The sequence below is a fragment of the Sminthopsis crassicaudata genome, chromosome 1 (assembly GCF_048593235.1).
Source record: "Sminthopsis crassicaudata isolate SCR6 chromosome 1, ASM4859323v1, whole genome shotgun sequence".
NCBI classification, from domain to species: domain Eukaryota; kingdom Metazoa; phylum Chordata; class Mammalia; order Dasyuromorphia; family Dasyuridae; genus Sminthopsis; species Sminthopsis crassicaudata.
This window is the reverse complement of record NC_133617.1, coordinates 524,512,369-524,529,760: the sequence shown is the minus strand read 5'-3', so window position 1 is coordinate 524,529,760 and position 17,392 is coordinate 524,512,369. Positions and strand designations below refer to the sequence as shown.

General features: G+C 40.0%; 2 protein-coding genes across 4 annotated transcripts; one reads left to right on the top strand and one right to left on the bottom strand.

Annotated features, from left to right (window-relative positions):
• Positions 1–40: 40 nt before the first annotated feature.
• RUSF1 (RUS family member 1) lies at positions 41–9,413 on the bottom strand. Of its 2 annotated transcripts, none has more exons than XM_074281727.1 (14): positions 9,261–9,413; positions 8,448–8,525; positions 7,925–8,039; positions 5,955–6,000; positions 5,189–5,221; positions 4,981–5,086; positions 4,434–4,535; positions 3,458–3,528; positions 3,182–3,366; positions 3,049–3,106; positions 2,758–2,828; positions 701–844; positions 539–616; positions 41–320 (listed from the first exon to the last, which is right to left on the bottom strand). In XM_074281727.1, the coding sequence occupies exons 1-14, from the start codon at positions 9,300–9,302 to the stop codon at positions 226–228; spliced, it is 1,224 nt and encodes a 407-aa protein (XP_074137828.1). In that variant the 5' UTR covers positions 9,303–9,413; the 3' UTR covers positions 41–225. The 2 variants fall into 2 exon arrangements, with proteins under 2 accessions (XP_074137828.1, XP_074137827.1); XM_074281726.1 differs by lacking the exon at positions 9,261–9,413 and adding an exon at positions 8,905–9,146.
• A 5,615-nt stretch (positions 9,414–15,028) lies between these two features.
• Positions 15,029–15,988, top strand: AHSP (alpha hemoglobin stabilizing protein). 2 transcript variants are annotated; one of them, XM_074281729.1, is made up of 3 exons: positions 15,029–15,162; positions 15,373–15,451; positions 15,621–15,988. In XM_074281729.1, the coding sequence occupies exons 1-3, from the start codon at positions 15,107–15,109 to the stop codon at positions 15,822–15,824; spliced, it is 339 nt and encodes a 112-aa protein (XP_074137830.1). In that variant the 5' UTR covers positions 15,029–15,106; the 3' UTR covers positions 15,825–15,988. The 2 variants fall into 2 exon arrangements, with proteins under 2 accessions (XP_074137830.1, XP_074137829.1); XM_074281728.1 differs by having other exon boundaries at positions 15,065–15,162; positions 15,370–15,451.
• The last annotated feature ends 1,404 nt before the right edge of the window (positions 15,989–17,392 follow it).

The window sequence follows — 17,392 nt, the reverse complement described above, 5'->3', positions numbered from 1 at the left end:
ACTTTGGAATGGACTAAAAACAAATCTTATCAGAGACATGGAGAGTCCAATAATCATTTATAAAAAGGTAGCACAGAGAAGGCTCTCCCACCCAAAGAAAATGGAGAAGGGACAGCCAAGGGAGAAAGTTTTCCCACTGAGAACAGCTCATCCTTGTTCCTTTGATCCGATTTCAGAGCATTCCTGGTCCCTGTCTGGCCTAGGCCCAGGTGATGGCAGCAGCACTCACAAAATCTTCTTTTCCCGATGGGGCCATGCAGCTCGCCACTCATCCACCTCCAACAGATGGTGCTCTGTCTCCCAGCCCACAGCTTGTAACTCTGGTAGGGAAGATTTCCTCCTAATCTTACATGCTCTTCATCTGGTTGGCACTGCTCCCTCCTCCCCCATTTTAAAGCCAAGGAGACAAGCTCAGAAAAAAGAAGCTATTTGCCACATCACATGATGAGTAAGTGGAAGATCCCATATTAGAATGCAGCATGCTCAAATTTCCAGTTCAGTGTAGGATGATTAAAGAAAGGAGTGTGGATCTTATTACCTTTTAAGAACTTGGGATACAACCTATCAAGAATCTGGTAAGTTTCCTTGACAATGGTCCAACTGTCTCCTTCAGGGGCTGTGGACCAAAACAACAACCAAGGTTAGCCTCTCTTCTTGCTGTCCACTTCACCACCCTTTCCCCTTCCCCCTCAGCTCTCACCTGCCCTGATTTGGCCTCTCAGGGTCTCCAGCTCCTCTGTAAGAGGTACATCCTCCAATAGTGCTGCCAGCAAAAGTCCATGTGTTGCTGCCCTCAGAATGACCCCAGCACTTGCTTCCTGGCCCAGCGTCACCTGTATCTTGCCTAGAGAGATGGGCATACTAGCGTGGCACACTGGTCTCATCCCTAGGACATACCTTATGCATTCCCCTACCTGTCTTTGCTCTTGGAATGCCTTCTTTTCTATCCTGTTCACCCCTCATGGCTTTACTAAGATTCTATATTCTGAATGCCTTATCTTAAACTCTACTCTCTCTTCTTTGAACTCCAGAAATCTCCATTAAAAAGTCTATCCTAGTATTTGTCCTTTAGCTTACATTTTCTGAATCATTAGGTTTGTTTTGGTGTGCGCATATCATATCTCCCCAATGTAAGTTCCTTGAGGATAGGAATGTTATACACCCTAGTATCTTATACAGGTGCTTAATAAATATTTTTTAAATACATGTCTGATAATAACTGAAAAAGATCCTTAGAACAATTATAGAGATCACGGGGTGGGGATGGGGAGAAAAAGAGAAATGAATGACTATTATATAGAAGAATTAGAATTATTTCACCTGAAAAGATGACGATTGAGAGAAAATATAATGAAAACCATCTAACTCATGAAGAAAAAGGCAGATTTCTTTCACAAATCCCAGATTATAATGGAGAGGAAAACCACTCTATATATACATATCTATGTAAATGCTAGAGAGGAATTTATATCTCCATACAATCATGCCTAACAAGGACTTTTAAGAATCCTTAATGAGCTCATGTATCATGAGCTCACAAAGGCTGTTGACATATTAATGTCAAACTTATGGTAAAACAAAACTTTCACATAAATTGCTGTCCAGGGAGGTCTCCCTAAGCTTGTATTCATGCAGGTGAGGCCTTTACATCTATCCTTATTCACTTTTTTCCATTTCAGTTAGTCCTATGGCTTTGGGTACAGAACACTAACAGTCTTTGAAATACTATCACTCAGAGGGCAACAGAGACACAATGAGAAGAAGCAGATTATAACATATAGCAAATAAGGAACGCTGAAGAAAGACTGGAACAATATATGTCGCTAGGGGAATTTATAAATTAAAAAAAAAAAACAACAATAGAGATAGGCTGATGACTTAATGAACCACCTGTTTGCTCTACTGGCATACTCATGAAGAAGGGAGAAAGTAAAGAAAGTTCCTGGAATATTGGTTAGGGCTCAATGTAAAAACCTTATATGGAAGGACACAGTCAACAACAGCTCAGGATAAATAGGCATTGATAGGCTGCTATCTACATCACTGACAGGAACATCCACATTAATATCACAAGGTCACTTGAGAATCATTTCAGTCCATTTTTCAACAACTGAAATCTTTTGAATTCTGGATGTCATCCAATAAAGTTATCATTTTTAGCTTTAGAATATCACCAAATGTGATGTGGTTGTTGTTTAGTCATTTTCGGTCATGTCCAACTCTTTGTGACCCCACTTGGAGATTTTCTTGACAAAGATACTGGAGTGGTTTGTCATTTCTTTCTTTAGATCATTTTACAGATAAAGAAACTGAGACAAATAGGATTAAGTGACTTGGCCAGGATCAAAAATCTAGTAGGGCCATTTAGCTAGTGTCTGATGTCAGATCTAAACTCAGGAAGATGAGGCCTAGCACTCTATCCACTACACCAGCTATCTGGCCATGTGGTGTATACTCTGCCACATACTTCTTTTAAATTGAAGATAAAAATGTTGATTAGATTAGAAAGCCCTATAGCATCAGAAGCTTCCATCCAAGTTGACAGTGACTTTAAAAGTCTCTGGGGTGAATTGTTCAACCAGATCTACCTACCTATATCATGTAGTCAACATTACTTTTGTCTAAGCTCTTATTAAAGGGAATTAAAAGAAAATTTTAATGTTCTTATATAAATTGTCTAAAGGAAAGGGTTTTCCATAAAATTCCATTACCTTTCCTCTTTCTCCCCTAGCTTATCTTGCTTTCTACCCCTCTCACCTCGGCACTGGTCCCAGCGCAGGAGGTAGGGTTGTTGATGTCCCTCACTCACCTGCTGCAGTTCAAAGGCACTAGAGAAAGAGAAACAAAACCAGGACATATATGGAAGAGGAGAAGGCAGCAATGGTAGGGAGGCTGTGGGTGAGGGATATGCCAGGATGTCAAAAAAAGAGAAGATGGGGCAAAGGCTTTTTGTGGTAAGGAAGTGCAAGGTCTTCATATGGAGTTAACAGGTGCCCAAGGAATGCATGGGGGGAGAGGATAAGGAAAGAGAGAGAAGGTGTCACTCACCTGGAGACCAGGCTGTGCAAGGCTACACCCAGGGACAATGACAGGGCAGGGAGGCAACCTATGGAGAGCCAGAGTCAAGACATTCAGCAGGGACTAGATTTAGGGTATGGGGGAAACTGAAAGGCAGTGTCACCTGTCCACAGTGGTTCCATACGATTGGCTGAGGGAGGTGTTAAGACCTCTCCCCACTGAATGAAGTGCTTTAGGACAAGGTAAAGTCGAGCTTCATTGAAGGTTTCCATGATGACAGCCCGAACTGCTCGGTAGTTGGCATAGAGATGAAGGGCGGTGAAAAGGAAGAAGGCAAGAAGGCTGAGTCTAGAGAACAAATGAGATCAGAAGTGGAAGGCAAGGCAGACAAAACAAGGAATTCAAAACCCCTCCTTCGTGACTTCCCCTAAAATCTCACCTTGGACGTTCAGATACAAGAGGAAGAAGTAAAAGACTGACCAGCAGTCCTGCCAAATTCACTAAAGTTTCCTGAATTGGGAAAGAAGTTGGTAGAAAGGAAAAATGTCAGTCCAGCAGTTCTGACATCATGGAGCCACTGCAAAATTAATCTTTCTTAAACAGAACTTTTACCATATTATTCTCCAACTCAAGAAACTCCCTACAGTTCTCCATTTTCTACAGAATATAGTCCAAATTTCTTAAATTGCAATTCAAGGATCTTTAAAAAAAATCTGGCTATAAGTTGTCTTCCCACCTCTATCACCCCTTTAAACATGCTTCTAGACAATCCCTTTTAGTTTTAAATCTAAGAGACTATGTTTTATTCAAACCAATTGACTCCTTAGGATATAGCTTTGGAGAGCTGACAATCTAGGAAGGGAGATGATAAATTTTTCATAAAATTTTCTAAGTTTAGACAACTAAAAAAAAAAAAAAGTAACAAAGAAGTGTTAACAGGAGTTTAATTACTTTGGGTATCAAACGAAGTTTACCTGTCCTCAAGCAATACAAGAGTATTGTATGGAGCAGCTTCAGACCTGGATGGGAAGTCAATTTATCTCCAAATACCACTAACATACTAACCCTCCACTAAGACTGGGGAGAATGGGCTCTCAATCTAAATTTCCAGGTTTAGCCCTAACATGTACTAACCCTTTCCTCTATTCTCCAGCAATTTTCACATGGCAAAAAATTGGGGAGGACAAGCTGTTAATCTGCTAAGTGGTTCCTCTGGGTCATTGAAAGAAACCAGCTCATTTGGCTATGTCTAGATTAGCTTATCAGACCTACTCACAGACACTGGGGTATCTACTTAAATTCTGCTCCTCCTGAAAGGAGGGTTAGGTTATCTTCCCACAGATCCCAACTCAGCCCTTGCAATTCAAGCTCAAATCCCTATGCCTCAACTCCACAGCTCTTCTCAGGTCTCTCACCTGGCTTCCATCTTTGGCGGAAACATCAGCCATGTTGTCTCTCCTGGCCTGGTGCATGGTCAGTGCTGCCCGTGTGGCTCCCCCTGCTACTCCCACAATGCACTAAGAGTGAAATATTACAGAAGTAAGAAAAGCTCAATGTCCATACAGCAATATCATATTCCAAAGACTAATTATCATACAGTTAGATTGGATTTTTTCAGTTGTTTTATAGTCATGTCTGACTCTTTGTGATCCCTTTTGGGGTTTTCTGGGCAAAAACATTGAAGTGGTTTGCCATTTCCTCTCCTAGCTCATTTTACAGATGAGGAAATAGAAACAATCAGGGTTAAGTGACTAGCCTAGGGTCACATAGCTAGTAAATATCTGAGACTAGATTTGAACTCAGGAAAAAGTCTTTTATTGCTCCTGCTGAACTCCTCCCGGGTGCTGGTCTTATGTCTTATGCATCTCTTAATCTTCTAAGGAACACAGAATTATGCCTACAATAAGCAATGAGCAAATGACCGTGATTGATTGGTCCCCCATTTCTTCTCAAGACGAGTACCTTGGCCAAGCTGCTGACACAAACAATGAGAGTAAAGCAGGATGGGAATGCTGGGGCCACAATCTCCAGGAACATGGCTGCATCATTGAGAACATCAGCAAAGAGCCTGAGGTCAGAGGGCAGAGGTCCTGTATTTCCATTACAAAAGATTCACCTTGTGCCCTCTAACTCCCACCAGTTCTGTGACTCCCCACTACACCCTCATCACCTCCATTTCTTGGCATCGCAATCCAGTCTGCTCCTGTAGGAGAGAGTTTATTACGTTGGAATCAAGAAGAAAGCATTTACTATGTGGCAGTCAGTTTCACATAGAGGCAGAATATATGAAGTGATCTAAAGGGCCCTAGGAAGACCCTTTCTTCCCAAAAATCTTTCATCTGACTCATCAATTATACCTAAAACCCCATCATTAGAGATTTATTATTCTGGTTTAACCTATTATTCTAGGCTTTATTTTAAAATCTAAGTAGCACTGGGAGAAGGAATACATTTGGTCCCTCAATACCCTCAACGTATTTGATATCAAATCTTTTCTCCATGGACAAGAGAGATGGAACAATGCAAGGCAACATACTGTAGTGGAAGCGTCATGAACTGGCAGTCTAGTCCTAGCTCCATCATTAACTATCTGTGGCTTCAGGGGAGTGCCCCTTGGGCTTCAGTTTCCTCTTCTAAGGTTTTCTATCTCCATGTTCTAACATTCTTAAAAAAACTGAGTGGTTTCTGTGGTTTAGAAAAAGGGAAAAGGAAGGTAGAAAGAGAAAGACTGATATTACAACTGCTTTCAAGGAATACTGATTCATTAACTGCAAAAAGGTTGGGGGGAAATAGGAAGCTATAAAAATCAAACTTCACAGTTTGATGAAGGTCAGCTCTGCCAGGTTATGGTGGCCACGAAGAGTTAAAAGACACAATGATTATCTATGAAAGCTCTTGATTTAATCAGACCTGATTTGGAAGAAAGATGAACTTACCCCATCAACCAGGCAAAACCAATTCGCCCCAGCATTCCAGTTCCATCTATGGTAGAAGAGAGGACAAATGAGGCCAAAAGATCTCCAAATTCAATGTTTGTTAATTAATTTAGCAAGTAATTGGTTCTCATCTATTATGTGTAAATTGTTTGGGGAGAGGACAGGAAAGGAGATGAAAAATAATTAAAACACAATGACTGTTCTCATGAAACAGTTGGATAGTTGAGATCAGCAACTTACAAGTAACTTTTATAAAAAATTAAAAATGATAAATGCCTTAGAGTAGTACAAACAATGCTACAGGAATATGGAAAAGGGAGGAATGACTTCTTGCTGGTGATTAAATAAGGATTTTTGACAGGTGGAAACAGTAGAAGAAAGTATATAAACTCCTTAATGGCTTGGTCTAATTTATCTTCACCTCTCCTGTGGCATTTTTTTAGTTTTTTTTTTTATTATAGCTTTTAATATACAACACATATGCACGGGCAATTTTTCAACATTGACCCTTGCAAAACCTTCTGTTCCAATTTTTTCCCTCCTTCCCCCCTCCCCCTCCCCTAGGTGGCAGGTAGTCCCATACACGTTAAATATGTTAAAGTATATGTTAGATACAAGATACAATATACGTATACATAGTTATACAGTTATCTTGTTGCACAGGAAACATCGGATTTAGAAAGAAAAAAACAAAACTGTAAACAAACATTAACAGAAAGAGTGGAAATGTTATGTTGTGGTCCATATTCATTTCCCAGTATTCTTTCTCTGGGGATAGCTGGTTCTGTTCATTACAGATCAATTGGAACTGATTTGGATCCTCTCATTGTTGAAGAGAGCTATGTTCATCAGAATTGATCATCATGTAGTATTATTGTTGAAGTGTATAATGACCTCCTGGTTCTGCTCATTTCACTCAGCATCAGTTCATGTAAATCTCTCCAAGCCTCTCTGTATTCATTCTGCTAGTCATTTCTTATAGAATAATAATATTCCATAAGATTCATATACCACAATTTATTCAACCATTCTCCAATTGGTGGGCATCCCTTCAATTTCCAGTTTCTAGCCACCACAAAAACCTTTAGCAATGAGTGCAATGCCTTGGATATTTGTAAGCGATTAATATACACTGAATTGAATTCCAAGCGGAGTAAAATGTTCAAGGAAAAAGTGGGAATGAATGTTTAGCATGAGCTGGAAAGTAGGTACAAAAACCAGAATTAATCAAAATGGCAAAATTGGAATGATGGGAGTGTGGAAGCTTTGAGCCATAGATCTGTATATCATTCTAAATCAGTGGCCTGTGAATTTATGCATTTAAAAACATTACTCTGAATAGAGGTCCATAGTTTCCCCAAACTTCCAAAGGGGGTCCTTAATACAGAAAAAAGTTAAGAACTCATGCCTTGAAGGCAATGAGGAGACACTGAAGATTTTCAAATAAGACTGGGAATGACCTTGTCAGAATTGTGCATTAGAAAGACCAGCTTGGTATTGTTTATCCTTTCTGGAAAAGGACCACCACATCAGAGAAGCATCATAACTTGCAAGTGAATTGATTTAAGTGAGGGAGAGCTATTCAAGGTCCCCTACTTCAATTGCTTCTCCAGAGCCATTAGAGTCCAGTGACCAGATACAGATCAGGACAAGTTGGCCCTGGATGCAGTATGAGACCTTGGCCTTTTTGAACTAAACCAGGATTCAGTGTGACTGAGGCAATATCCATTCTGATTAAGGCTAGGTAAAAATTGAGTAGACTCATGCAGAATGGATTAGAGGGGGGAAATTCACAGCAGAATGAGTTCCTTTCCTTAGTGACAAGAACCCAGAATACCAGGTGGGGGAAAGGGACTTAGTTATGAAAGTGTGGCAGGCATTTGGGGGAAGAGAAAAGAAAGCATCAACTTGGAAACACAAGGCTAAAAAGATAAAAGCCACTGGCGACTGGCATATCGATCATAGCTCACCTTTTAAGAGCCAAGTGATGGTGGCAGCTGAGACAGAAGCAGCTGCATCCCCCACCCCAACCCCCTGAAGGACAGCTTGGGTCGCCAAGGAGCCTGTGAGGCTGGAGGCAAAAGCCTGGATGGTGAAAGGATATCTGGTAAGAGAAATGTCATCGTTCTCCCAGCTTTGAATTTGTCATCACAGTTTAAAAGGACCTTCTTAGAGATCATTTAGTCAAACCCCCTCCCTTTACAGAGGCCCAGAAAAAGACCAGGAATAAGCAGGGCAAGCCTAAAACTAGAACAGGTCTTCTGACTTACAGCCCAGGGCTCGCTCCACTACATCAAGCTGCCAGTCCTGTCATAACGCCCCAAAGTAAAGAATGGAAAGAACACTGGGGAAAAGAAAAAGAGACCCGGATTCAAGTGGACCAATCTGGGCCTCAAGTTCCTCCTCTGGAAAAAGAGAAGTCTGACCTAGATGACCTCCTGATGTTCTATCCTCCCATCCCTCTCCCTCCCCCTTAGGGGGCCTGATAATAACCTGTACTGTGTCCCACAGCTGGTACGGCAGGTAGTCTGGGCTGACACTGTCAGGGAAGCCAAGGGGCAGGAACACAGCCTGGGGGGAGGGGAGGAAGGAGAGAAGGAAGTGAGTTTTCTCTCTTACAGAAGTCTGGGATGAAGGTTATCTCTGCCTCTCTTCCTGCTTGGGACCATCTCTGTTCTGCCTGTCTCTATTTGGAGGACCTGTCCCTCCCCTCCCTCCTCCCACCCCTTATTTTGGGGGGAGGAAGTGTTTCTGGTTTCTTCTCTCTAAGTTACTTCATAATGTGGGGGTTTCCTTAGAACCTTCCAGAGGTACTTCCTCCCTAAAGGAGGGGTCTCCGCACTTTCCCCTCTTGGAGTGGTCTCTTTACACTTCCTTCTACAGAGTGGGAGGTATATCTTTCTATACTCTCCTCCTGAGGGGAGGGGGTGTCTTTCCCGCGATCCATCACCGTGAGAGCAGCTCGAAGGCCTTGCCCGGGCCCGCCCCCAGCCTCCCAGCACAAGCTCCCGTCGGGGGCTACTGTGCAACTACGGGGGCTCCTGGAACCAAAGCGCTCCCAGCACTGCAGTGCCACGGGCCCCTTGCTGCCTGACATCTCGGTTCACCGGCGCCTCTGTCACAGATCCCGCCAGAAGCAGCAGCTGCGGGAACGGGTGACCTTTAACCCCGTACATCCGCTTGGCAGCCGGCGCGGTTCCGGCTTGGACCTTCCATGTTTGAGGTTTGCCACGGATGGAAGCTACGGCGACTCCAGAAGGACATAATGTACACAAAGGCAAAGCACGAACTATTTCCAAAGTTTACCGAATGAGCTGTTAAGATTTTCCTGCAGCTCCCACTTTCCATTCAGAGCCCGAGGCCCACGCTGGGACCAGGCGCAGGGACGCATAAAGTGAAAGGGAGCAGCATTTAGGTGACGCAGTGAATAGAGAGCTCAGAGGCTCTAATAAGGAAAACCGGAGTTCTCCTCCGATTAAGCTATGACCCTCAGCTTCTGGGTCCGCTACAGTCTCCTCCCTTCTGCAAGAGGATAATGACTCTTAGGAAGATTTAAGTGACGTGTGCAAAACGGTTTGCAAACCTTACGCTTTATACCAGCTATAGCTATTGTTAATGTCTACCTGGCCTCAATCACAAAGGCCCGAGCTCAAAGCATTTCAGCTTCAAATCACCTAACTCTAACGTCACATTGCTGTGAAACAAAGAAACATCTTCGTGCAAACTTTAAAGCACTATGTAAACACTCAATAAAGGATACTGTAGCCCTCTTGTCCAGATGTCAGTTTCTCAATTAGCTGTTCCAGGGATATGAGAAAGGGCAAGAGCTGTAGTATTTTTGACCTCCGTTCTTATAGCATCAGCTTCCATTTAAGGGAGGCCTTGGGGTGTAGTGCAGAGTGTGCTGCATTCAGAAAACTCCATGAAGTTTTTCACTGTTGTCCCCATTCACCTGAGTGGCCTTGCCATTTCCTACCATTCTTCATTCTCAGGACCTTTCTTTTCTCTTAAACCTAGTTTTATTTATTTTATTTATTTATTTATTTTATTTTATAATAACTTTTTTATTTATTTTTTTAAAATTAATTTTATAATTATAACTTTTTTTTTTTTGAGTACATAAGCATGGGTAATTTTTTACAACATTATCTCTTGCACTCACTTCTGAATTTTCCCCTCCTTCCCTTCACCCCCTCCCCTAGATGGCAGGCAGTCCCATACATGTTAAGTGTGTTATAGTATATCCTTGATACAATGTGTGTGTGCAGAACCGAATTTTTTGTTGCACAGGAAGAATTGGATTCAGAAGTTAAACCTAGTTTTTTAAAAAAAAAATTTTTATTGATTGCTTTTGTTTTATATTACCTAAAACTTCCTATATTCTTCATCTCCCCATCTCATCTCATACATAAAGAATATTTTTAAAGACTTAAAAAAAGAAGAAAAAAGATAATCAATAAGCTGATTAATACATTGAAAAATGTCCAAAAATATATACAATGTTACACATCTATGTCCCTTCCATTTCTGCAACAGAGAAGGGGAGGTGATCTCTTACATTTCTTCTTTAGGGTCATGCTTGTTCTTGGTAATTTTGCAATGTTTACTTTGATTTGTGATTGTCCTTTCTATTCATTTTGTTATAGTTACTATGTATATTGTTTTGTTAGGGCTAATTACTTCACAGTGTATCAGTTTATATATGTATTCATGTTACTGTATTCATATTCATCATTAATTAGTAATATTAATGTCCCACCATTTTGTTAAGCCCTCCAAGTCTAGGGAAATCAGATTCTGGGTGGAGGCTCAGCAGAATGTATTCAAACTTTAGCTAATACAATCATACAATTACATACTGATCAATTGGTGAAATTTGAGCAAGATATTGGGACTGTTATGATTTTGAAAATACAGCTGTTAATGTGAAGAGACATTCCGAGAAAAGTAGAGAGGTATCAAATAGCCTATTAACCCACTCAATGGGCTGAGAAAAAAGATGTTCTCTCTTAGAGGGATCTTTAGGTGTGGTTTCTAAAATTTGGGGCCTGCCCATCCTGGTGCTTGTAAGATTGTAAGAAGAAATTGAGCAGGGAGCACTAAGAACCTTTCAGCCACACCCAAGCTTAAAGTATCTTTTAAAGGTCCATTTTGATCATTGAGAGGAAGATATAGAAGCCAAACCATGGAGGGAAGAGATATCTTAGGATCTTAGGAATAAATATTTGCACAGGCTCTTTTATCAGCTTCTATATATACTATACTGTAGGTACAGCTAAATGGAACTAATTATCAGGAGAGATGAAAGATATTTTTTCCTCTGATGATGGAGAAGGAAGCTGAAGTACTTTATTACACAAATATCTTTTACAACAACTCTGTCTCTTAAGGAAGACATATGGTACCTGGAAGCTTATGGTGGAGCTAAACAAAGGCATCACAACCCTCTTTACAGTTGAACTGGACCTCATCAATATTGTAGATCAGGGAACCCAGGCAGCCTAGCCCTAGGGTGCTAGTTTCTCTATCCACATAGCTGAGACTAGTCAGGAACAGTCTGTTTTCACCTGGCAAAGCATCCAGGAAACCTTCATCATCCTTCCCCACATAGGCCTACCTAAAATCTCCCTCAATTATCACATTATAGTGAACAGAGACCTGAAAGAGGCCTCATTTCCTGAGATACCAGTTTACCTATCTATATTGATGACATAATGTTGACTGAGCCAGATGAGAACATGCTGGCAAAGGCCCTAGATCAGTTGGGGTTCACATAAAGGATAAAGAATAAAAATCAATCCTAAGAAAATTCTGGCTCCAACCTACTCAGGCAAGTTTTGAGAAATATGGTGGAAGAGAATAAAATATCAAAAGATTAGGAAATAGGAAGGAGCCAGGTTGTAAAAATCTTTAAGCGATAGAGAATTTTGGATTTGATTCTAGAGGTAATAAAGAACCATTAGAGTTTATTGGGTGGCAAGTATGTGTATATGACATGATCAGATTTATGCTTTAGGAAAAACACTTTGGTAGCTAAGTAGAAGATAGAGCATGGAGAGATTTGAGGCAGAAAGACCAAGTAGAAGGTATTTAATATTCTACATGACTGGTTAACACCTGAACTTGGGTGGTGGCTGTATGAATGGAGAAAAGAGGACATATATGAGAGATGTCAGTGTAAAAGTTATAAGATTTAACAATAAATTGGACGTATGGAAGAATGAGGAGTTGAAGATAACACTGAGGTCCTTAATCAGACTGACTGGAAAGATAGTAGTAATCTCTACAGTTATAGGAGAGTTTAGAAGAAGGAAAAGTTTGAGAGAGGAAAATAATGAATATTGTTTTGTACATGTAGATTTTGAGATAATTATTTAGTGTGAAATGCCAAAAAGGTAGTTGGTGATGCAGGATTGAAGCTCAATAGAAAGAGTAGAACTGGATATATATATCTGTTAAATCATCTTCATAGAGATGATAATTAAATTCACAGGAGCTAATAAAGTCATCAAATATAGAGGGAAAAGAGAAGGGGACCTAGAATATATCTTTTGTTAGTAGGAGGAAAGTTTCAAGAATAAAGGATGAGGTAGATTTGAACTGGTTCATCGAGCTTGTGAGACAAGGAAGGGGGGAGAATTATCCAGTGCAAGGGTAATGGCTTGGGAAAAGAGTCAAGTATAAAAGGAAGAATAAAGAGCAGATTTTTGGCATTTGAAGGCATAGGAAAAGATGGAAAAAGAAATATCTCCAATTCCTTGAAGCTGCTTTCCACAAAAATCTATAGCTTCATCTCACTGTTGCTTTGTTCTCTGTCCATCAGAACATGCTGTGGAGATTCTTACTTTAGGCCAGATATTTAGAGCAGGAAAGGACATTATTCAATCATTTAGCCTAATTCCTTTATTTTATAGATAAGGAAGCTAAACCATAGAAAAGTGAAGACTGGCCCAAGTTTATCCAGAGAACAAGCGGTAATTAAAACCAGGTCCTCTAACTTCAAAATTACTGCACTTATTGTATTTTGTAATCTTTGCTTACCCATCCTATAATACTCTCCCCCTTTCTCTCCATTTCTTTAAACCCCGCTATCCTCCAAAGGTCAACTCAAGATTTCTCAGTGAGGCCTCAGTGACACCATCCCTCCATTCCCCAGCAATCTCTAAACAATTTCTATACTGATTATATATATTTCTATACTGATTAAATTTGGAGTCTCAAACTGGTATCTCAAGGTGTCTCAAAAGAACTTTCATCTCCAAATCAAGGGGCAGAATTTATTGTAGTTATAAGTTCCAACAGAATTTAGCAAAGAACCAGGAGCAAGAAGACAAATTTATAGGAAAAGAGAGAGATCTGGTTCTTCTTGACACTGATACATTAATTTTATGGCCCAGAGGTAGAATTGAGGAATGGTCTAGTAGGCACCTCACCATTTGTCCCAGAAACTCTGTTATCACAGACAGATAGATTATTATCTGGCAGCCAGCATTATCTGTGGAACTGGGCAAAAACTTGGTGGTCTCAAAGCAACTGCCACATTTTCCCTAGAAGCTGTATCCCATCAATTACAATTTAAATAACATTACAAAATAGCAGCTGCTTTAACAAAAAAAAAAAAAAAAAAAAAAAAAGGAAACAAAAGAGGATTGGTTTTGGAATCAGAGGACCTAAGTTTAAATCCTTCCTCTGTAGTTTACTACCTAGGTGATCTTAAGGAAATTTTTTTCACTTGTCTAGGCCTCAGTTTACTCATCTGTATAATGGAGAGAGGAATATGAATTGGATTAGATGTCCTTTAAGTCCCTGACCTCAAAGATCCTCTGTTCTCTAAGAATCTTATTCTAAAATCTTCTAGTATTGATCTACTTGGAGAAACAGAATCATAGGTCAGGGACTTAAACCTCTTTATTTGCCTGGGTCTAACCCATTATTTTCCACATAAAAGATCTTCAATGTCTATTTGTTGTCATTAAGGATAACACTATTTCTGTACCAAAATCTGAGTGATTGCCACTTCAACATAACACAATTTACTAATGAGCAACAAGAATATATTTACAGCACTGAAGAGATTCCAACCACAGTAGACTTAAGGTAACCATTGAGAACTCTTTGCAGGAAGGTACCATACAAAGCTAACATTTAACTGAGCAAAATATCAGTCACAAAATTACTTTTTTCCTTCCCATAATGAATGTGTCAATATTATGCTTGGCTGCTGGTCTCTCATTCCCTGAATTGTTAGTTTAGGTATTGGTGTTGAATATTAAATAAAGTGCTTTTGGCTCTTATATATTAATAATAGCTGGGTAGAATACCAACATGTTGCCAGTTCTGAGGTGATCAAAGACAGTAGAAGAATAAAACTTGATCTCTCTTTGTGCTCCTCCCTCTTCCTTTGCTCTTGCCCCATATCCTCACTTTGTCAACTTTGTATAGCAGAAAAAAATCCTAGATTTGGAGATTAAATATCTGAATTCAAATTCTTACAACCTGTCTGACTAAAATAACTTAATTTCAATTCAGTTTCCTCAGCTGTAAAATGAGAAGATTGATAAACTAGATGACCACAGAGGTCCCTTATATCTCTGAATTTAGAGTCCTGTGATCTTACTTGTAGCTCAAGGTATTTCCTCCTTTTACTGTTTTCTTTTCTTTTAACTTTTGTTATTTGTAATAAGTTTATTTTTAATACACATTGCTTTATGAATCATCTTTTATAGTTTTCTTAACAAGGACAAATTATAACAGGATTTTTAAAATACAGGGCAGATTCTCTAGAATTTACTCCAGAAGTGAGCCAGAAACTAGAGAGAGTTGGTAACCAGGCCCTTGGAGAGATTACATAAGGATTTGGGAAATAAACCCTTGAGCTTTGGGAAAGTCCAGATGTTCAAATTCTTAAAGAGGAGACATCATTGAGAGGGGAAAAGCAAGGATTACAGGGCAAAAGGACAGAACGATGGTAGGAGACTGTCTCAGTTTCACCTAGTTGCCTTTTCTCCATTAAGTTGTCTCTATACAATCTTCTATCTCTCTTGGCTCAGAAAAGACCCTCCCTTTCTCTCCTCCCTCTTCTTTCACTTATCACTGTGGTTCAGGGGTTGGATTCAGGGTGCCACCCCTCTTTAGATGTCTCCTCCCTTCAAATGCCTTTTTTACTCTTCCTACTCTCAGACACACAGACGAAACTGGAGAAAGAAAGGTGAGGTATCCAGAATAGAACCAAAAGCTGAAGCTCTAGCTTTGGCTGGAAAGAAGCTCACTTTAGAGAGAAATAGCTAGGGATTGATGAGAGATTGAGGGAAAGGAACACTTGGGATTTGAAGAAGAGACAAGATACTGGAGGTATTAGAGGTGGGTAGCAAAGATCTGGTAGAAAAGTTGCTTGAGTTTACTTTCTTTCTTTAAGCAGGGAGATGGCTCTTCTCCAGTCAAATCAGGATGTAATTTCTTCAGCAATGCAAGAGTTTAGCAAATTGTTGGATCAGCAGGTGAGAGGGATGTAGGACATCTTGACTTTTGGAAGGAAGGTGGGGGGTTAATGAAAAAAAATTGGGATAGAAATGCAGTTTCTGGGAGGTATGTAGTGACTGATGGAAAGACTGAGTGCCTGGAAAACAACATATTTGAATGGTAACCTTCTCTCTCCTCCTTGGCCAGGAATTCACAAAACCAGCATTCTCTGAGACAGACATGGCCACCATCGTGGATGACTGGATAAAGTTCTACCTTTCATACTACTCTAAAAAGATGACAGGAGATGAACAAGAGCAGGAGAGAGCCATGCAAAAATTGCAACAGGAGCTTCGGACTTCTGCCAGCCCTTTTCTGGACAAGTACAGAGCCTTCCTAAGAAGCCTTTGAATTCCCATGGTTTTCATTCCAGCCCTAGGATTTCATTTCTAGTATGTTCTTAAAGCTGAGCCTGTCTACTGATTTGTTCCTCGCCCCTGAAACCCTGTTGTTTCTTGATTTCCTTTGATTCCCAAAATTTATATCTCAATAAATATATACATGGGAATGTCTGATACTAGCATTCTTTTTTTTTTTTAATTTTTGCTTTTTATTTACAAGATATATGCATGGGTAATTTTTCAGCATTGACAATTATAAAATCTTTTGTTCCAATCTTTCCCCTCCTTCTCCCCACCCCCTCTCCCAGATGGCAGGTTGACCAACACATGTTAAATATAGCATTCTTATTTCAATGTGTATCTCCCCTTTTTCTAGATTTCAGAGCATAAACCTATGAATGGGATTTAAGAGAACAGAGTAGTGCAAAGGTTAGTCTTGTTCTTATATCTTCTGGGAATTCTAATGGACTTCCATGGATTCATTTTCCCCAAAATGGAAGAATAAGTTTTCAGTACTCTCCAGTCTTCCCTCTTTTTTCATTGTTCACCATATCTAGGCCTCCCCTGGAAGTCCATCCTTGCCCATTTTCATCTGTTGGATTCCCTGCTTCAGATCTTAGAGTTTTCTTCTTCTGAAATCTACTTAGATGAGAGTCAATCATATTTGTGAGCATAACAGCATCAGGCAGGCTAGAAATGGAAGATTAAGGAAGAAAGAAAGGAAGGGGGAAAGATGTCCAGGACTGGCAAGTGGGAATAGAAGAAGAGAAGGTGGCTTATATATCTTAAACCCAATAGCCTTGAATTGCTTCAGTTTGCTTATTTTCTTTATAATGGAACCAAAAGAGTTCATTTTGCAACTGTACGCTTCCCCCTCAGGCTGAGCAAAAATAGATTCTCTTCTGTCACTGCCAATATTACCCCCAAGAGGTTCCTTGCTCCATCAACACCCTTTACCTGGGTACTTAATTCATAAATCATAGAATTTCAGAACTGGAAGGAAGTTTAGAGATCATTTTTTCCCATTATTCCTTACCCATTAAAGGTAAGGAAATTGAGTCCCAGAGAAAGGAACTGATTTGCTCAGGGATATAATTGGGCATGAGGGCAATGATTAACAAATAGGAATGGAGATTATTTCCCCTAAAAAGTATTTGTGGCTATCAATGAAAGAAGTGAAAGGCTTCCCAAAGGGTTCACTTGATATTGGGCCTAATTCTTTCTCATTTTAGCCTCAGTCCTTTTTTTGAAATTTTGACCAGACATATGGAATCTAGCATTTGCTTTGTGAAGTTACAGGTACTATATATATGTACAAGACTATATATGTACCACAGTGGAAAGCTGGGGTATTGGAAGAGTTGAATTCCAGTTCAGAATCTGCCACTAGATGGCAGTGTGCCCTTCAGTCAATGTACCTCTCAGTCCCTTACTATCTCCTCTCCCGCTCCATAAATCTTGAGAGAATGATATTGCATAGGCATTTTTGATCTCTGCTGAAAACTCCAGTACTAGTACGTATTAAGTAATATTCTTTTTTTTTTTTTTTGCTTGGTATTCAAAGCCTGTTGTATCCTG